A 20,135-nucleotide genomic window follows, 5' to 3' on the forward strand; every position below is an offset into this window, starting at 1 on the left:
GTTGGAGCCACACCCTGCTCTCCCCAAAACCAGCTCAGGCCTCAGCTGCAGCTTGTAACGAGGGGGAATGGGAACAGGTCCCTGCTGGGAGCAGCCGGTGACTCCCCTCGTTGCCTCCCACACATTCCCAGTTGCCTGCACACCACAGGAATCTGAGGGACAGCCAACTGAGGACAGAGATGAAAATGCACCCAAGGAGCTACCAAAGGTAAGGCAGCCAGCACCACAGGTCACAATGTGCCAAGAAAAAAAGAGCTGCTGCAGGTGGTGATTCCTTCCTGAGAGGGACAGAGCGTCTGACTTGCTGGCCTGACCCATCCCACAGGGCAGTCTGCTGCCTCTCTGGGGTCTGGGTTAGGGACATCACAGGAGCTACTAAAGCCCTCTGATGAGTACCTGCTTCTGGTCATGCAGATAGGCAGAGATGAGGTTGAGCAGAGAAGACCAGAAGCCACCAGGAGGGACTTGAGGGCATTGGGAATGAGCATAACAACGTGGGGGTGAAACCATCAGCCCAGCCAAAGTGCAGCTGTGCTTCATCAGGGGCTCCAAGTGCTTCCCCAGGGCCCCAGCTCAGATGCCTTTATGTGAGCACATGCAGCATGGGCACCAGAGGAGCTAGAGATGCTGGTGTGCCTACACTGCTGAGCTCTGATTGGCATCCTGGAGACATGGTGGAATGACTCCCATGGCTGGTGTGCTGGGTTAGAAGGGTACAAGCTCTTCAGGAAGGACAGGCAGGGGAGACAAGGAGGTGTTGCCCTCTGTCACTGCCCAGCTAGAGTAGGGAGCTCCACCTGGGGGGTGAGGATGGCACGACTGTGTGCCCATGGGGGAAAGGCAGGGTAGAGGACATTGCAGTGGGGGTGTGCTGCAGACCACCTGACCAGGCAGACCAAGTGGGTGAGGCCCTTCATAGAGAGGAGTTGCTGCTTGTTCACAAGCCTTGGTCCTCCTGGGGGACTCTAAGCACCCTGGCATCAGTTGGAGAGACAACAAAGCAGGGCATGAGCAATCCAGGAGACTCCTGGGATCTGCTGCTGATAGCTTCCTCCTCCAGGCAACAGAAGAAGCAGCCATGGAAGTGCCATGCTAGACCTTGTCCTCACCAGCAGGGAGGGGCTGGTGGGAATGTGAAGCTCCTGGGCAGCTTGGGCTGCAGTGACCATGAGGTGGAGTTTGAGATCCTCAGGGCAGTGAGGAAGAGGTCACTCAGTAAGCTTGAATCCCTCGAGTCCAGAAGAGCCAACTTAGGCCTCTTCAGGAACTTCCTTGGTAGAGTACCAAGGGACAAATCCCTGGAGAGAGCTGGAGCCCAGGAAAGCTGGTTGACTTTCAAGGTTCATCTCCTCCAGTGTTTAATCACCAGAGGAGGAAAATAAAAGAATCTGTGGAAGCCAGAAACTACAAAGGTCAAAAATGCAGCCAGTGGAAGCAGAGCCCAAAAGCAACCAGGCCAGAGTCAGAAGTGGCTGTTTTCAGAGTGTCTTTTGCTTGTGGCTACACTGAACATAGCACAGGTCCATCACCACTGCAGAGAGCATAACTGCTTGGAAGGGGAAGGGGAAGAAGCATTCCATAACTATTTAGTCTGTGTTGGTAGTGGTGTTGGACAGGGATGATGCACTGGCTAGGTAGACAGGGAGGAGGATTTTAACCTGGGGTGAAGGCTTCTCTGATCAACAGTCTTCAGGAAATGGAGTTTGTTGTCCTCTGAAAGTCACCTGGAGGTGTGTGGTAAGACCTCACCTGCGGGGCTGTGTCCAGCTCTGGAGCCCTCAACACAAGAACAACATGGACCTGGTGGAGCAGGTCCAGAGGAGGGTCATGGAAATGATCAAGGAGCCTGGAGCACCTCTGCTGTGAGGACAGGCTGAGGGAGCTGGGGTGCTTCAGCCTGGAGAAGAGAAGGCTCCAAGCAGACCTAATAGCAGCCTGGCCAGAAAGGGGCTATGAGAGGGACTGTTTGCAAAGGCCTGCAGTGATAGGATGAGAGGCAATGGTTTGAAATGAGAGAAGAGCAGATTTAGATTGGATGTTAGGAACAAGTTCTGCACCATGCGGGTGCTGCAAGTTGCCCAGGAAGGGAGCTCAGGCTCCATCCCTGGAGGTATTCAAGGTCAGGCTGGACAAGGCTCTGAGCAAGCTGATCTAGTGGAGGATGTCCCTCCTGACAGCAGGGGGTTTGGACTGGATGACCTGTGGAGGTCCCTCCCAACCCAAACCCTACTGTGATTTATGATCTGTGATCTACTCTCTGTCAGGCACTGAATTGCTAGGGAAAGTCTATGAGGCTGGGAAAGAGCTGGCTCTGTGCTGGTCCTCAAGGATGTCAAGAAGGCTGCCATAGCTGTCCAGGTGTGAACTATGGAACACTGGAGGAGTAGATTGCTTCTCTCTCCATCAAGCAAGGATTCCAGGTCAGCAAAATCAAATCTCTTTGACTGGAAGTTGGGGGGGGGGAGGTCAAAGGTGACTTGATTTCTTTGCTTGTTTTTAAAGATCGCTGCTAAGAGTGCCCTGGAGCACTGTAGGGGTAATGGGGTCTGAAAAGGGTCCTTCTCCTGGTGCTGAAGTGCTCAAAGAGAGGACACACTGAATTAAGGCAATCATGAGTTCCTCCAGGAAACTGCCTAGCTTGCAGGTTTCCAGGAGCAGCTGTCAGCGATGCAGCCTAAAATTCAGTTTCTAAAATGGAGTGAGAGAAATTTGCCCTTTTAGAGGGACTGGAAATAACCTCCTTGATGAGTAAAGGCAAGTCTGAGCTTCAGGAAGCTGGAGCTGTGCAGCATGACAAGAGGAAAGATTTCTGCTGGCCTCTGTAAGCCCTTTTATTAGTTGTGATAATGGTGTGTGTAACATCAGTGTGTGTAACATGGGCCCTGGGGTTGAGGAACCCTCAGCAGGTGTGCTGATGACACCAAGCTGTGTGGTGTGGCTGACATGCTGGAGGGAAGGGATCCACCCAGAGGGACTTGGACAGGCTGAAGAGGTGGACCCAAGCCCTTGCCCCTTGTTGTACCATTGGGCATCCCTGAGCAGAGCCTGGCTCCATCCTCCCACCACTGCCCTGCACATCTTGATCAACATGAATGAGGTCACCTCTCAGGCTGCTCTGCTCCAAGCTCAAGAGCCCCAGCTCCCTCAGCCTTTCCTCAGCAGGGAGATGTTCCACTGCCTTCAGCATCTTTGTGGCTCTGTGCTGGACTCTCTCAAGCCCTTCCCTGAGGTCCTTCTTGAACTGAGGGTCCCAGACCTGGACACAATATTTCAGGTGGGTGCAAGCTGGAGCAGAGGAGGTTCCATGTGAACAGAAGGAGAAGGATTTTCCCTGTGAGGGTGCCAGAGCCCTGGAGCAGGCTGCCCAGGGAGGTGATGAAGTCTCCTTCCCTGAAGACATTGCAAACCCCCCTGGCTGTGTTCCTGTGTGACCTGCCCTAGGTGATGCTGCTGTGGCAGGGGGATCTTTGGAGGTCCCTTCCAAGCACTAACATTGTGTGACTGTGTTTTGGCAGAAGACCTCTCTGGAGCTCTCTAGTCCAAGCCCCTGCTTGCAGTAGGGATAACTGTGGTTAGATCAGATTGTTCTTGTGCTGAGCAAACCTGAGCAGGTCACCCAAGCACGTGCTCGTGAGCCCACTCCAGCTGAGGCTGTGTTATGACCTCAGGAATCCATTTTAAACACTGCCTTTTGCAACCTGGGAAAACACTCAATTTTATAACCAACAAGGGGGGGGGAGGGGGGAGAAGGAAAAAATATATGAATTCTCTGTTTCTGTGGTGGGTTGAAAATTTGTCTCAGTCCAGAAAGGAAAAGAGACTCAGTTCTTTTGAATATGCCTGTGTCATGAAATTAGAGGCACAAAGGAAGCCAAAATATCAACAGCCCCTGAGGCTATTTATTAACAGAATAAAGTGGACAGAACAGAAGAAGGGAGAGAAGGAAAAGAAATAGAGAGAGGGAGAGAGAAGAGGAAAGGAATTGTGTCACCACACCCCCCCCTGACAGCTTGTGTCTGTGGAGGAAGGCTGCTGCCGCTTTGGCGTGGAGGAGATGTCATCCTTGTTGGCTGTGCTGTCCTCTGCTGGAGGAGGGAAGGGATAGATCCCGAAGTCCGAGTCCTTCCCTGAGCAGCCTCTTCAGCTCCATTACTTAGGACACAGAAAATCATAGAATCAGGTTGGAAAAGACCTCAGAGATCATCATGTCCAACCTCTTACCTAACACCTCCTGACAACTAAACCCTGGCTCCAAGTACCACAGCCAAGCCTTTTTTGAACACCTCCAGGGATGGTGACTCCACCACCTCCCTGGGCAGCACATTCCAATGGCCAACAACTCTCTCTGTGAAGAACTTCCTCCTCACCTCGAGCCTAAACCTCCCCTGGTGCAGCTTGAGACTGTGTCCTCTTGTTCTGGTGCTGGTTGCCTGGGAGAAGAGACCAACCCCCTCCTGGCTACAACCACCTTTCAGGTCGTTGTAGAGAGTGGGTTCCTCCTGATCTGCTGCTTCCCGGCTACATGGTGATGTCTTTTCTCCTGTGTGTGTCCTTTCTCTCCTTGTACTTTCTTCTCCGTTTTTCTTCTCCTGAGCAGGCATTGCCCATGTCTTTTGTACAGTTTTTTAGGGGGTTTTAGGTATGTGTCCAGACGGTGAATCCGTTGTATCCTTTTCACCACCCTCCCTTCCTGGGGTAGCTGATGGGTAGAGATGATCTTGTCTATGCACATTCCAGAGAGTCGTTACCCAGTGGCGTCTGCTCACCATCCCCTCCCTTGGCAGCTATTGTCCCGGCGAGGAGAATGGGCGATTTTTATCTTTGTTGATTCACATCAAGAGAAAAGAGGTTTAGTCTCTTACAAAATTCCCCCCACCCCCAACATCAAATTTGCCAGACCAGCTCAGCTGGGAGCAAATGAAATCTGTATCTACAAGCAAAACTGCGATCTACAACGGGATGCGGTGAATGGGTACAAAACACACAGCACTTGCAATATTGACAGCTGTTTACAACTAATGAACAGCACAAGGACCCCCCTGGCCAAAGACCAGGGCAGCTAATAGCTTCTCCCTCCCTGCCCCCCCGCCTTGCCCCTCTGTACACAAAAGGGACGAGAGGAAGGAGCAGAGAGAGATTTGGTTAGACTTAGCCAAAACAATGCAGCCAAGGTCAAGCAGAAGCCAGTTAGTAGCTCCCAGCCTGAGGAAGTGAGAAGAGAGACTTAAGCTAATAATGTAAACAATTTCTCTCTTCTCTTTCTTTAGAGCCATCGTTATTGCCCTTTTTACACCCAGCAGTGATTTATTTACCTTCTACTACTTTCTGTTCAAGCTCTGTGGAAAAAAATTTTAAAGGCATAGCCTGAAAATGTCCCAGTTGCCTAATCAAACAAACTGTGGCTGGTCTGAATGCAGTGATCCCTGTGCAGTGCCTGTGTCAGTGTGGAAAACCACCAAGTTAAAAGGAGCACCAATGGCCATGGAAGGCCTCTGTTTAGCAGTGTGTTCAGACAGCTCTCAGCCAGCAGCAGTGACCCCTCCAAACTAAAGCACAGTGAAGATTGTTTGACCTCTGATCTGGGTCCAGAGAAGGGCAAGGAAGCTGGGGAAGGGTCTGGAGAACAGGGATGGTGAGGAGCAGCTGAAGGAACCGAGGGTGTTCAGCCTGGAGAAAAGGAGGCTGAGAGGAGACCGCATTGCTCTCTACAACTCCCTGCAAGGAGGTTGGAGCCAGGTGGGGGTTGGTCTCTTCTCCTTAGTAACAAGTGAATGGCCTCAAGTTGCAGCAGGCGAGGTGTAGGTTGGATAATAGAAGAAACTTCTTGACTGAAAGGATTCTGAAGCACTGGAGGAGGCTGCCCATGGAGGTGGTTGAATCCCCATGCCTGGAGGTGTTTAAAAGAGGCAGAGCTGTGGTGCTAAGAGACGTCGTTTAGCTTTAGACTTTGTATGGGTTAGAGGATGGTTGGGATCAATGATCTTAAAGGGTTTTTCCAGCTGAAGGATCCCAGTGTGGATGTGTTAAGGGCTGCCATTAACTCACAGCCCCATCTCGTCTCCACCCTGATGAGCAGGCACAGCTGCCCCAGCCTCTCCTCACAGGTCATGGGCTGCAAGGCAGGGGAGCTTTGGTGGCCCATCACTGGGCTCCTCAGTTTCTCCACGTTTCTGTTGGTGGGGTGGCAGTGGTAAAACACTGGCCACAGTTTTCTGAAGCTCACGGCCTCTTCCCCACAGCTTATTCCACAACCTGACTACCTCCTCCTAGCTTCCCCTGGGGCTGACCACAGAAGCCTGACTCATGGGCTTTGATGGGCCTTGAGGAGAGCTTGACCTGATGAGCTGCTTTCTGAAGTGGTTAACATTTCAGGAGCCAAGAAACATCCCAGCACCATAGCAACAGCACCCTGAAATTCTCTGCAGTCATACTTTCCCTGCACCCTTCCATCAGGAAATTTAAGTGGCATAATTATATCTGTGCAGCTGAAAGACTTTGGGACCACTTCTGTTGTATTTTGCTTCAGAGAAAAAAGAAAAAGGGGGAAAAAAAGGAGCAATTTTCTCATAAAAGATGTGTCTTTATATTTAGCTGTGAACGTCAGTGGGCTGCCTGCTCCCTTGGACTCCAGCTTGAGGGCAACCATTTCTTGCTTGCTTCTGCAGCTCTGCCAGGGAAGCGATCCCCACCAGACCCTTGGACAGGCCCTGGGTTTCTCACTTGCTTGCAATCCGCTGTGCCAGGGCCATAGCTGCACCCAGGGGCTGTGCCTGGGTCCTCTCCTGGTGATGCCAAACGCTCCGGCACTGCTCCTCGGCACAGCCACGCTCACGCTGCTGCTGCCTTCAGAAGCTCAGCTGCCAGCAGCAGGAGCACCTGAGAATGCCAGGAGATGAGACAATATAGCAGGATGTTCTCTTTGTCTTCTTTTCCTCCGTCCCTCAACCCAACAAACCTGTCTGGCAGACTTTATTCCCCTTTGTGTTCCTCTTTTCCCCTCTTTTGGGGGTGTTCTGGGACACGTGGCAGGCAGGCTGAGGGGCCCAGTGCCCTCCCATTGTTTGCCTCTGCTGTCCTCACAGATAAATGTCACTGCTGTCTACATCCAAATATTCATGAGCATTAATTGTGCTTCTTCAGGTGTGATGCTGAGGGCAGCAGTTTTCTTGTGTTTGAATCAAGGGCAGCCTACCTGTAACCTTTCAATGCTCCTTGTTGTGGATGATGAGAGTCAGGAGGACTCAGGAGGATATTCCTGCTGAGGATGTGCAAATGTCTTGGCCAGCTCCATCTTTTAATGTTGATGCAGTTGTTAGCTAACTGCTGGGAGCTCCTGTGTGGTGGAGCTGGACACAAACCCCAAGAAGGTGGCTTCCTGACACCCGGCAGAAGCTGCAGCTCTTTGCAACAAACACGTGGGTGTGAGGAGCAGAGCATAGGGGCAGAAGAGGATCCTCATTAAACAGCTCAGCTGGTGCTTGGAAGGGCTTCCCTGGGCAGCAGGGTCAGGGGATCCGAAGACCGACAAGCATTTCCTCAGGGAAGATGAGGTGAGAGGAAAGAGGGGATGGGAATCATTGCTAAAGGAGGCAAACAGCTGGTCAGGCTGTGCCAGCAGTGCTCAGCAGCAGGCTGTGGGAGATCTGAGCCATGGTGAAAAACAAGAGACCAGCAAAGTCAGCCCGAGGGAAACTGAAGTTGCTCTTTGCTTCCCAGATGCTGGAATGAAAATGTACTTTGCTTTTCCACCCACCCCAAAAAATGGGTGCCCCAAGCTGTGACAGGCACCCCTGTGTGCCCATCGATCTCCTGTTCCCTGCCAGCAGCTTTCTGGCTGGCCCCAGCTCCCTCTTCCCTGGGCAAGCTTCTCTCTGGCCTGCTGATGGTCTGCTGTGTGCCAGCATGAATGTTCTCATGAAGTACTCCTGTGACCTGTCAAGACAGAAACCAGTGCTAAGGAAGCTTCCCCTGGCCAGACCAGGGCTTCAGAGATCCCCTCAGGACAAGGGGCTGCCCCTGCTCCCTTGCCTCCCAGCCTTGCTCAGGCATATCAAGGCTGGAAGAAACAGCTTCAGAGCAGTGTCTGGCTGCTGATCTCATTGACCTTCTCCTTGGAGCAGTCTATGGGCATGAAGGGCTCTATTCCAGGCTGCAGCACCAAGGAGGGTGTGCAGGCAAGGGCCCCCTCCCCCAGCAGGTAAGGGCAGAAGCCATCACCCCACCTGCTGGGTCACAGCAGGGCAGCCATGCAGGGCTGCCCTTCATGCGCAGGGGCTGGCCGTCTCCCCGCCGCAGCCGGTGAGCACAGGCAAACCCGCTGGACCAAGCCGTCCCACAGAGAGCAGGAATGTGCCTCGGGCACCCCCCCAGCACAGGGTGAGCAGGCAGAGGGTGACCTGAGCCGGCAGTGGCAGCAGCTGACAGTTACTGTCCTTGAGTCCTGAGCAAAGTGCAGCAGGCTGGGCTGTAGCTGCAGGCAGGGCTGGGTGCCATGCGAGTCAGTCTGCACACTGTGCTCATCTGCAGTGTGCCATCACCTCTGCAGTCATCCTCCTCCCACCTCCTGTCTCCTGGGAGTCTGCATGGCCCGCAGAAACAGCCTCCCTGTGCACACAGGCTCTTGAGCCGCGGGAGTGAACAGTTGCCTTGCTGTGCTCCTCCCTCCTCTGCGTGCAGTGTGAAGCAGATGTTTCTTAACCTGGCCCGAGGAGTGCTCTGCGGAGTGCTCCATCCCCACCCAGGCAGAGCAAAAGCAGCCCCGGGGTAGGAAACAGAGGCAGCAGCAGCACAGAGCTCCTGGCTGTGCGGGACCACTCCTGCTCAAGCACATGCAGACCTCTGCACTCTGGATCTGGGCACTGCTCTTCCCAAGGGGGATCTGACTCCCTGTTCCAGCTTTGGAAGCAGCTGCAGGTCAGTTCAGCACAGGGCCCTGCAACGGTGCAGCTCGCTGCAATCCTTTTACAGCTCCTCTGGCCTGGGGATACTTTAGGAGCTTGTTGAGCATCTTGAGCTCTTCTCAGCTGACCTGCCAGGATCTGTTTGCCTCTGCCCTCTGGCAGCTGGGGCTGGTGAGACAGGCAAAGAAGATCTGCAAGAGCGTGCTGTGGTTTGGCTCACAATTTACTTTCTGATCCTTTAGTACTTTGGTGGCTGAGAACCAGTGGCTTTGACCGAGGTGCAGAGATCATTTTGCTCACCAAGAGGCTGCAACTGCTGGCAGGATGCATTCAGCTGGAGACTGCCCGGGAGAAATGGCTGCAGTTCCCCAAGGCCTGGAGCCAGCAGGCTCTGTAGGATCCTTCTGGCTCAACAGTCAACCTTTGGCACCGTAAGTCCTTGAGCTGGGTGTCCCATTGAATGAGAATTCAGCAGCCCCCAAGGGAAGTGAAAGGGGAGCCATGGAGAGGGAATATCAGGAGCTGAGCCTCCTCCTACACAGAGAGGTTTAGAATCAGACAACCACAGAATGGTAGGGCTTGGAAGGGAATCTAAAAATCATCCAGTACAAGCCTCTGCTAAAGCAGAGTCACCCAGAGCAGGCTGCCCAGGATTGCAGTGTCCAGGTGGGCTTTGAAACTCTCCAGAGAAGGAAACTCCACAGCCCCCCTGGGCAGCCTGTTCCAGTGCTCCAGCACCCTCAAAAGGAAAGAAGTTTCTCCTTAAGTGCAAGTGAAACCTTCTGTGTTCTAGTTTGTGCCCGATGCCCTTTGTCCTACCAGAACTAGTGAAAAGAGCCCAGCCCCCTTCTCACGGCCTCCACCAGATACTGATAAGAACTGATAAATGCCCTCTCAGGTTGCTCTTCTCCAGGCTAAACAGCCTCAGGCCTTTCACCCTCCCCTCCTCTCCTCCTTAGTCAGATGCTGCAGTTTCCTGGGACTGGCTGCTCCAGTTCCTCAGGGAGGGCTCTTGTCTCTAGGATTCAGAGAGACCCTGCCCATAGCTGTTGGCCTGCTTACACAGGCAAACACAGGCAAGACCTGTTCCATGCTGCTTTGACAGTGTAGGCAGAGCCTTTTTCTGTACCCTGAAAAAAGGAACTGTAGCTTCTGGGCAAAAGGTTTGGTTTGAGCTGCTGCTCCAGACTGCTGGGCTGTTGGCAGAGTACCCTGTCTGAGTAAGAAGTGTAGCCAGAACATGGATGTTTGCAGCAGCATCTGCATTCGGCTCACTCCACCCTGTGCTGACAGCTGTCAGCCTGTGGAGGAAGGCACTGGTCACTCTCGGGCTGGGCTCAGTGTGGCACTCCAACACTAGCCCAGGGACGTGCCAGGGGGACCCATGGGCACACTGAAGGGACCCTGTGCCAACTCTGCCTGTGCTGCCTCCCCCTCACTGATTTGGGATGTTCTCCTTGAAGTCCAATGACAGGACAAGGGGCAATGGGTGCAAGCTGGAGCAGAGGAGGTTCCATGTGAACAGAAGGAGAAGGTTTTTTCCTGCGAGGGTGCCAGAGCCCTGCAGCAGGCTGCCCAGAGAGGTTGTGGAGTCTCCTTCCCTGGAGACATTGCAAACCCAGCTGGCTGTGTTCCTGTGTGACCTGCCCGAGGTGATGCTGCTGTGGCAGGGAGTTTGGACTGGATGATCTTTGGAGGTCCCTTCCAAGCACTAACAGTCTGTGACTCTGTGAAGACTTGCAGCCTTGGAGCAGTTCCAATGGTGAGAGTGTAGCTGGTGCCAGCATTCCTCAACAGCCAGCTCTGCACCTAGCTTCAGCCCATCTGTGGCTTCCACTTGCCACCTGCAGAGCTGGACTTGCTCACCTGTAGTCCTGTCAGACCCTTGCAGCCACTGCTGTCCTGGAGGACTGCCCCCAGAGAAGGCTACTTGGCCAGGTACCTGTGGGACAGGGGAAAGTTTCAGTCACAGATGGGATAGAACTAGTCTGTGGGGCACTAGGTCCTCTGCAACCTTATTTTAGAGCAGAAAGAGGGCAGGGAAGGAAATGTGCTGCCTCTTGTCTGTGCTGAATCAGACATTCCTGCTCCCCACCCTGTTCTGTGCCTCTTTAGCTTCTCTGGCCCTCTCCCTTCATGTTCCCAGAGATTCCCTTTCTGATGTGCTGCCTTTGAGTTGCCCAGGTTCCTTCTGCCACTCTTTTCTCACAGACCTGCCTCTTTCCTTAGGAGACAGCACCTTCAGCCCAGCTGGTACAAAGCCAGGTGAGAGCCAGGACGTGCTGCACAGGGATCAGCACCATGTGCAGCCACATCATCTCCATCCTGTCTGCGGCAAAACTCCACCTCCAGCCACGTTGCAGCAGCTGCCTGAATCACCTCCTGCAACCTGCCCTGCCCTTGCCCTACAGACACTCTCACAGCAGCTCTGGCCCTGCTCTGTAAAGCAGAGGCAGCCCCTGGAGCTCACATGCCTCACTGTCAGACTCTTGGTCTCTGCTGTCCTATCAACAGGTGACCTGGTGGTTTGCTTCCACAGTCAAGTCACAGACTAAAAGAATACATATGGTTGGAAGAGGTCTTGGAGATAATGCAGCTCAAACTTTGGCCCAGAACTGAAGGGTCACCACTAAACCATGTCCCTAACTGCCAGCTCTGCACACTGCTTGAGCTCCTCCAGGCATGGTGACTCCACCACTGCCCTGGGCAGACCATTCCAATGTTTGAGAACCCTTTCAGTGAAGAAATATTTCTTAACACCCACCCTGAACCTCCCCTGGTGCAGCTTGAAACCATTTTCTCTGGTCCTGTTGCTTGACACCAAGGAGAGGCTGCCCCCTCCTCACTCCAACCAAGTCACTTCATCACAAGGAAGCCTCCCAAGGCCCTGTCAGCAGCAGACAGAACCTTCCTCACAAGAAAACCTGGCAGCACTGAGCAGCTGTCACCAGAGTCCCCAGCTCATCATCACTTTGTCACCAAGCCCTCTGGAGAGTCGGAGAGTTTCTCTGCAGTGACAGTTCATGGGAGCAGAGAGGGGAGCTGCTGCCTTCCTCAGCCCAGCTGCCATCCTGAGCACCCTCCCACATCTGCCTCCTCCAGGCTGGAGATTCTTCTTTTCTGCCCTGCAGCCAGCAGACACAGTCTGACTGCTTCCTGGCTCTCTTAACTCCTTCCCTGACAGCTCTCCCTTCACCCCTCTTATTTTCTTCTCCAAGAGGGGCAGTCCTTGCCCTTCTCCTAAGCAGGCATAGTGGGGTGGCTGCCCCTCTTCTCTCTGGGTGGCCCTTCCCTGAGCCTCTGGGAGTCCAGGAGAATGTGAGTTGTGTGACTGCAGAGCTGAAATGTTATGGGAGAGCAGCCTGTTGTTCCCCTGGCAGGTCTGGGAAGCACCAGCTGTCCCCACCGCCCTGCAGGATGCAGTCCCTCACACATCCCAGAGCTTTCTGCTTTTCCTGTCTGAATCATTGCAAAAGTGGAGGCTGCTGCTCTGGCCCTGCTTTGGCTCTTGAGGATGGCCCCACGGGTGGGCTCACCCCTTGGCTCTGCTCTCCCACATCTCCCTGCACGCAGAGGTCTGCGGCTCGTCAGTCATCACCTCAAGCCTCCGGCTGCAGCGTGCTTCCCACCTCCCTCCTGGCCTCCCCAGCGCTCCGTGGGGTCCTAGCTCCTGCTTTCTGGAGTCATCACTCCAGGGAAGCAGGCGTGTTGGGATCTGCAGCATCAGGGTGTAGCCTCCAACACACCCCCAGCAATCTGGTCTGACCTGCTGGCGACTCAGGAGCGGAACGGAAATGCCAGGGGTTGCGCTGCTCTTCCCAGCCAGCTGGGCCTCCGGGAGACTGTGAGGGGCAGAGAGGTGAGCCCACCTGAGCCGGCAGAGATGGAATCCGTGGGCTGATGCACCCAGACCTAGTGAGGTGAGTGAGGGAAGCTGTGGAGCAGCGCGGGCTCGCGGGCCAGGCGGAAGGGCCACCAGGTCCTCCTACTCCGACGCACCAGGTGAAGGCAGGATGGCCATACCCAGCAGCTGTGTGCACGTGCTGGGGCTGCAGGACACAGCAGATAAAGAGGAGAGGAGGGGAAGCTTCCCACAGGGTGTGTTAGACTTCTTTTGCAACGGGAGGACATCTCCCCCAGCTCCTCAGTGTATCTGCAAGCCTTTATCAGTACCAGAGCCTTGATGGGAGCAGGAGAGTCAACAAAAGCTGTTGGAACAAAGATCCCAGCAGCTAGGAAGTTAGAAAGGGGATGTGGTTAAAAAAGAGAGGCACTAAAAAGGAGCAGGATGAGATCAGTGGTTCGGGTGCTGGAAGGATTTCTGAGCAGCAGGAGCATGTCACGGTATCACGGCAGATTACAGGTTGGAAGGGACCTCAAGAGACCATAGGGTCCAGCCTGATATCCCTTGGCATCTCATTCCCTGCATGGCAGCAGGACAAGGCAGGCTGGGAGTGAGAAAGCCAAACCCCAGCAGCTGAAGGGGCTGGGCAAGGACTGCAGAGAAAGAGGGAGCCCACAGGCAGGACGTCTTGGGGCAGCTGCTTCTGGGGAAGGACGATGGTAGGGATTAGGAGAACTGATGATCTCTGCCCTCTTCCAGGTGAGCTGGGAGTGGCAAAGCAGAAATAGGACTTGCAGCAACAGAGTGCCAGAAGGGCTCTGCAGAAGGGCAGATCGCTTCCCAGGCGTGCCTGGCGGTGCCAGATTGAAGCTGTCCTGCTAAATCAGCCCTTGTGCTTCCTTGGAATCTTGTCTCCTCGAGCCTGGCCTGACAGGGCTCAACATCTGTGGCTAACACACCTTTGCCTGCCACAGGAACTGACCACCTCTTCACATCTTGGTTCTTTTTGGGTCCCTGACACATGCCAGTGCACAGCTGGGCCCCTGAGTGGGAACTCAGCCCCCAGGCACCCAAGCCCATGGGACTGACAGGATCTAAGCCTTTGCACCGGCTTGTGACTGAATCAATTTTGCTTCTAACTTCCCATATTTCACTTCTATTTCTTGTTTGGCAAGGGTTTGGGGAGGGGGATGTTTCAATTTTCCACTCTCAGTTCTGGAGGGAAGCTGAGTTAGCCTGGGAATGCAAGCAAGTATTTGTCACTCTGACTCAGAGAAGGTCTCCTCGGTTGCAAGGACACCTGGGTGTTCCTTCTTTCACAGTGACGTTTGCTTTCAGAGATGTGTTACAGCTTATCAGCCTGTGATAACAAAGTTCATGTGTTGTGGCCAGCCAGAAGCACATCAGGAAGTGAGAAAGGAGGAGGAGATGAACTGAAGCCTGACAGACACAGAATCAGCCACAGCACAGAAGGGGACAGCTGTAATTTGGATGAACAAGTCACCAAAGAGCTTGCCAAAGAGTTCTGTGTTGATTCAAGCTGCTTGCAGTTTGGTGCTCTGATCAAAACCTCTGCAGCGAGAGCGATTAGCAGCCAGCAAGCCCTTGTGCGCCTTTGGCTCGTCACCAGGAGAGAGGTAAGCGAGGAGGAAAGAGCTGGGGAGCTGGGTGGTTTGGGGCAGCTGGGTGGTCTGGGTGTGCTGGGCACTGGTGCCCATGAACTGCTGCACCCCTGCTGCCACAGGGCACTGGGGAACCTGCTGTGCCATTTCAGTGCCCTGTGAACCTAGAGGTGCAAGATGCAGCTCGGTGTTTATCCAAACAGACCTTTTCTTTGGGATCCTGGGACACCAAAAGCGTGGGCAAGCTGCAGAGCTTACTTGCCAAGGTGCCTACAGAGGAAGTCCTCTTCCACTCTTCTCTCTCAGGAGATGAAAGGGCCAACACCTCTGGGGAGCAGGCAGCAGCAGAGTGATCAGCCCTCATGAGTTAAATACAGAGGTCTCAGCTTTGGTGTCATGCCTGTCATCAAAATCAAGCCACCCGAAGTATTGGATGTCTTTGCAGCTGGAATTGTCAAAATGGTCTCATTTCTTTGTTAGGGGAAAAAAAACAGTGAAAAGTGGGGCTTAACTATCACCTGCAGCAGGTGACAAGCAGCCACAGTTATGAGGAGATGCGGCTTCAATTTGTACATCAAGGCTGGGTGTTTTGGTTGAGGTTTGCTGTGCTCTTTGCTATTGACTCCTGGGGTCAGATTTGCTAAGCAAGCCTATGCAGTGGTTCTCAGCTGCACTGCTCTGCACCCCAGTTCTCTGCATCCCCTTGGGCAGCCCTAGAGCACTCCCAGGGTTGAAGTGATGAGCTGCTCTGAGGAACCCTGACCCTGCAGCATGCTTGGCAAGAGTTTTTGAGCGTATTGCATCTCATTTTTAGCCCCATGAATCACCCCACGTCCCACCACGCTGTGCTCATTCAGCATTTTTGTGGTGCTAGGAGGAAGTGGCTGTTTAATAATAGAATCGTAGAATTGTTTGGGTTGGAAGGGACCTGAAAGGTCTGAAAGCAGCTGGAAAGTGGAGGAACTGACTACCCCGTGGTATAAACATCTGCTTAGAAAGTCTCAGTAGCAGCCATGGTTGGAGAGATTGGTTGGGAAATTCAGACCAGGGAGCTTGATGTCTGTGCTGAACCAATTAGTAGAAGCTCTCATGAAGGACAAACTCAATGGGCATGCAGTCCCATCAGATTACTGGGGAAGAGTCATTGTGGCTGTGATAAAGGGATGCTGTGCCTCACCTTTCTTCTCCGAAGGAGTAAACAAGCACGTGGGCAGTGGCCTTTTCAAAAGGCTTTCAAGAGGGCTCTCACCAAAATGGTGCTTAACAACACGTAGAGAATAGGCTCCTGCCTGGATAAAAAGTGCCAAAAATACAGGAGAGGGAAGGAGGGTAGGTGGCTGGTTTTCTCAGCAGAGTTATAAGACACCAGTGCTGGGGTCTGGACTCTCTGACTTATTCATGAGGGATGAATAATAAAATAACAAATCTGCTTCAGACATGAAATTATTCAGGTTAGAAAAGATGAGGTCTGGCTGCAAAGAACTGTTGAGATTAAGTACAAGTGACTGGCCTCAAAATAACCCTGCACATTTCATCACCAAGGCTGCAGCAGAAGTGGAAAGGTCCTGAGAAGGGCAACAAGGATGTTCGATATTGCACAACAGCTCCTCTTTGAGAAACAGCTGTGAAGACAAGGACCCTTTAGACTCAAAAATACCCCCAGAGTTACTGACAGGAAATAGGGCAGACATCAGTGCTCAGGCAAAGGAGCACAGGGATGGTCTTTCCACTCCCTCCTCCAACACTTCAACTAGGAATTGAATCTAGGTGGTGATTCAAAAACACTGGTACAAGGAAGTGCCTCTGCACCTGAGCTATGAGTACGCTCTGGAGCTCCTTGGCACTCCTGGCACTGGATGTGGTAGGAGGTAAGTTTTACATTGAATCAAAAAGCAACTGGAAAAAAATCATGGAGGAAAACTTCCATGAGGACTACTGCATCATAGAATGGTTTGGGTTGGAAGGGACCTCCAAAGGTCATCCAGTCCAAACACCCTGCAGTCAGCAAGGACATCCTCCACTAGATCAGCTTGCTCAGAGCCTTGTCCAGCCTGACCTTGAACATCTCCAGGGATGGAGCTTCAACTCCCTTCCTGGGCAACCTGTTGCAGTGTTCCAGCACCCTCATGGTGCAGAACTTGTTCCTCACATCCAATCTAAATCTGCTCTTCTCTCATTTCAAACCATTGCCCTGTGTCCTATCACTGCGGGCCTTTGCAAACAGTCCCTCTGCAGCTTCCTTTAGCCCCCTTTAGGTGCTGGAAGGCCACTGGAATACAAACAGGTCCCCTCTGGCTCAGGAAATCTCTGAGCTACAACATGTTAGAAGCAGGAAGAGGACTTGAGGGAGCATAATGCCAGGGTTGCCCCCGCTCTCCCGCCGCTCCAGCTTTCCCGCTGCCCCTCAAATCCCTGACCCGAGACAGAGCACTGGTTGTAGCCTGACCATTGAGCTCTCACAGTATGGGCTGTGCTTGCCTACTACAACCAAGCTCAATGAGTGCAGACTGGGTGAGTGGACAGTGAGGTGGATTGGGAGCAGCCTGGAGGACAAAGTTCAGAGACTTGTGGTTAGTGAGGCAGAGCCTACTGGAGGCCTGTGGTCAGTGGTGCTCCTCAGGGGTCCAGCCTTGTTCAACATCTTCATCAGCAACCTGGGTGAAGGGACAGAGTGTAGGCTCAGAAAGTTTGCTGATGACACCAAACTGGGAGCAGTGGCTGACACACCAGACAGTTGTGCTGGCATCCAGCATGACCCAGACAGGATGTAGAGTTGGAGAGAAATTAAATGGGCAAGTGTAGAACTGGAACTGGATGATCTTTAAGGTCCCCTCCAGCCTAAACCATTCTATACATCTATGTAAGAACAGGACCAGGTCCACCAACATCTTTCCATGGGGCAAGTGTGGGGTGTTTCACATAGGAGAAGCAGCTAGGTTGGAGTAAAGTCTAACTGTGGGATTATTCCTTTTATCTGCAGTGGATGTGCAAAGTCCTGGTTTATCTCAAGTTCTTTCTAGTCAGCATTTTCCCCTCAAAATGCTTGCTCTTCTCTTTTTCTTTCTCTCTTTTATCTGGAGCTGCCCTGAGTGCTTTCTTTGCATACTTTTGTGCTGTCCCTTTCTTGATCCAATCAAGATGCATTTTCTGGAGCTGAGCCATAAATGATTCTCTACAAACACCTTCTCTATGCTCTGCCTTCTTCTGACATCTAATTGCTTACTTCCCTAATGTCACAGAATGGTTTGGGTTGGAAGGGACCTCCAAAGGTCAGTCAGCAGGGACATCCTCCGCTAGATCAGCTTGCTCAGAGCCTTGTCCCAGCCTCACCTTGAAGATCTCCAGGGATGGAGCGTCAACTCCCTCCCTGGGCAACCTGTTGCAGTGTTCCAGCACCCTCATGGTGCAGAACTTGTTCCCAACATCCAATCTAAATCTGCTCTTCTCTCATTTCAAACAATTGCCCCTCATTCTATCACTGAAGGCCTTTGCAAACAGTCCCTCTGCAGCCTTCTTATATCCCCTTCAGGTAGTGAAGGTCCATTTTTCTTAGTCTTTCAGTTTCTTCACGAGTTCTTGCTGCAAAAGCCACCATAGTGGGATTTTAATGTTTCAAGAGATCCTTCTCTAACTTAATCTCTTCTGTCTTGGTCTTCCACTCCGACCAGGAATTGTGCTGACAGCTGGCAAGATCCTCCACCACACCAGCATCTCCATAACCACTGGAAAGAATTGCTGAACTAGAGGCAGAAGCTGACTCCATCCCTGCCAGGTGACCATGGAAAAGCAATCCAAAGCAGCATCAATCAAGAGGGAGATACCCCAGTCTCCCTGCCAGCTGCAGATGAGGGGAGTGACCTGCCTATAGCTCCTCAGAGGGGAATGACTTCTCTCAGCACTATCTTTTGTGCCTCCTTAGCCCACCGCCAGGCTCAGCCATTTCAACACGACCCTGCCCCTGATCCCTGCTGGGGATGTCAGCTTCCAATGCGTCCCAGGCATGCAAGGATTACAGCTTCAATCACCACCTCCTCCTCCCCGGCTACATCCTGATCTTCGTGACCGGCCTGACGCTGAACCTGACGGCCCTGTGGATATTCGTCCGCTACCTGCGCCTCAAGTCTGTCGTGATGATCTACATGTTCAACCTGGCTGTCAGCGACCTCACCTTCTCCCTGGCCCTGCCGCTGCGGCTCTACTACTATTCCAACCACCACTGGCCCTTCGGCAGCACCCTGTGCCAGGTCTCTGGCTCTGTCTTCCAGATCAACATGTACGGGAGCTGCCTCTTCCTCATGTGCATCAACCTGGATCGCTACGTTGCCATCGTCCACCCGCTCCGCTGGCGCCACATCAGGCGCCCCAAGGTGGCCAAGCTCCTCTGCCTCATCGTCTGGGTTATGATCTTCGTGGGCTCCATCCCCACGGCCATAGTCCACAAGCAAAACCACTGTGAAGTACGGAACCAGACCGTCTACTTGTGCTTTGAAAGCTTCAGTGACAACATATGGCAAAACAACCTCTTCCCCCTGGTGGTGCTGGCTGAGCTCTTGGGCTTTCTCCTGCCCCTCAGCTGCGTGACCTACTGCTCGGTTCGGATCTTCCAGGAGCTCTGCCAGGGCAGCCAGACCAAAACCCTGCGGCAGCAGAAGACCGTCCGGCTCCTCTTGGTCAACCTGGTCATCTTCATCATCTGCTTCGTGCCCTACAACACCACCCTGGCAGTTTATGGGCTGATAAAGGCCCAGGTGATGAAGGTTGACCCAGAAACACAGAGCTCCGTGCGCCAGGTGCTGATCACCACGATGCTGTTTGCCAGCATGAACTGCATGCTGGACCCCTTGATCTACTACTTCAGCACTGAGGGCTTCCGGAACACCTTCAAGCAGCTGCGGCGGGGGCAGACCTGGGACTCAGATGTTGGGATGCTTAAGAATCAGACTGTGGGGAGCAAGGCAAGCCGAGACCCTGCTGCCTCAAAAGGGCACCCAGCTGAAAACCTGATCCGTCCCAAGGAATCCTCGCCAGCACTTCCTACTGCCATGTTTTTGAGCAGTCCTATTGAGGACTCAGAAATATAACTACGGGAAGGTCACACCACGGTGGGAGCTGCAGGGTCACCCATCCAGTGGTCACAGCAAGCCTCTGGGAGATAGCCCAGAGGGACTTAGCACACTGTTGGAGGGAATGCTGCAGGTTGCACATGGGTGAAGATGGTGATCCAAAGCTAAAGGATGAAAGGTTGGGTTTGAATAAACAGAGATGTCTTGGTGACAAGGTCCCACCTAAGTCTTTTGTTACAGAAAACAGAGTGGGGAGCAAAAGCGTGAAACAAACCTCATGGGTCTAGGTCTGGTCAGCACAGACACCTACAGCAAGTCCATCCTGCCTGAGTATCTCCTAGCTGCACTGTAGCATAAAGTAGTTCTGGTGTCTCCAGCATAAGAATGACACAGAGCTGTTGGAGGCCACAGGAGGGCCACAAAGATGATCCAAGGGCTGGAGCAGCTCTGCTGTGAGGACAGGCTGAGGGAGCTGGGGGTGTCCAGCCTGAAGGAGAAGGCTCCCAGTGACACCTTAGAGCTGCCTTCCAATAGCTGAAAGGATCCTACAGGAAGGCTGCTGAGGGACTTTTCATGAGGGTGTCTAGAGACAGGGCAAGGGGGAATGGTTTGAAGCTGAGGGAAAGCAGGATTAGACTGGATCTTAGAAAGAAGTTCTCCAGTACAAGGGTGGTGAGACTGGAACAGGTTGCTCAGGAAGGCTGTG

General features: G+C 53.1%; 1 protein-coding gene across 1 annotated transcript; it reads left to right on the forward strand.

Moving 5' to 3' along the window:
• Window positions 1-18,273: 18,273 nt before the first annotated feature.
• On the forward strand, window positions 18,274-19,631 carry LPAR5 (lysophosphatidic acid receptor 5). Its single transcript, XM_009899603.2, has one exon. The coding sequence runs from the start codon at window positions 18,341-18,343 to the stop codon at window positions 19,445-19,447; it is 1,107 nt and encodes a 368-aa protein (XP_009897905.1). The 5' UTR covers window positions 18,274-18,340; the 3' UTR covers window positions 19,448-19,631.
• The last annotated feature ends 504 nt before the right edge of the window (window positions 19,632-20,135 follow it).

This window comes from Dryobates pubescens, chromosome 15, assembly GCF_014839835.1.
Source record: "Dryobates pubescens isolate bDryPub1 chromosome 15, bDryPub1.pri, whole genome shotgun sequence".
Classification (NCBI taxonomy): Eukaryota; Metazoa; Chordata; class Aves; order Piciformes; family Picidae; genus Dryobates; species Dryobates pubescens.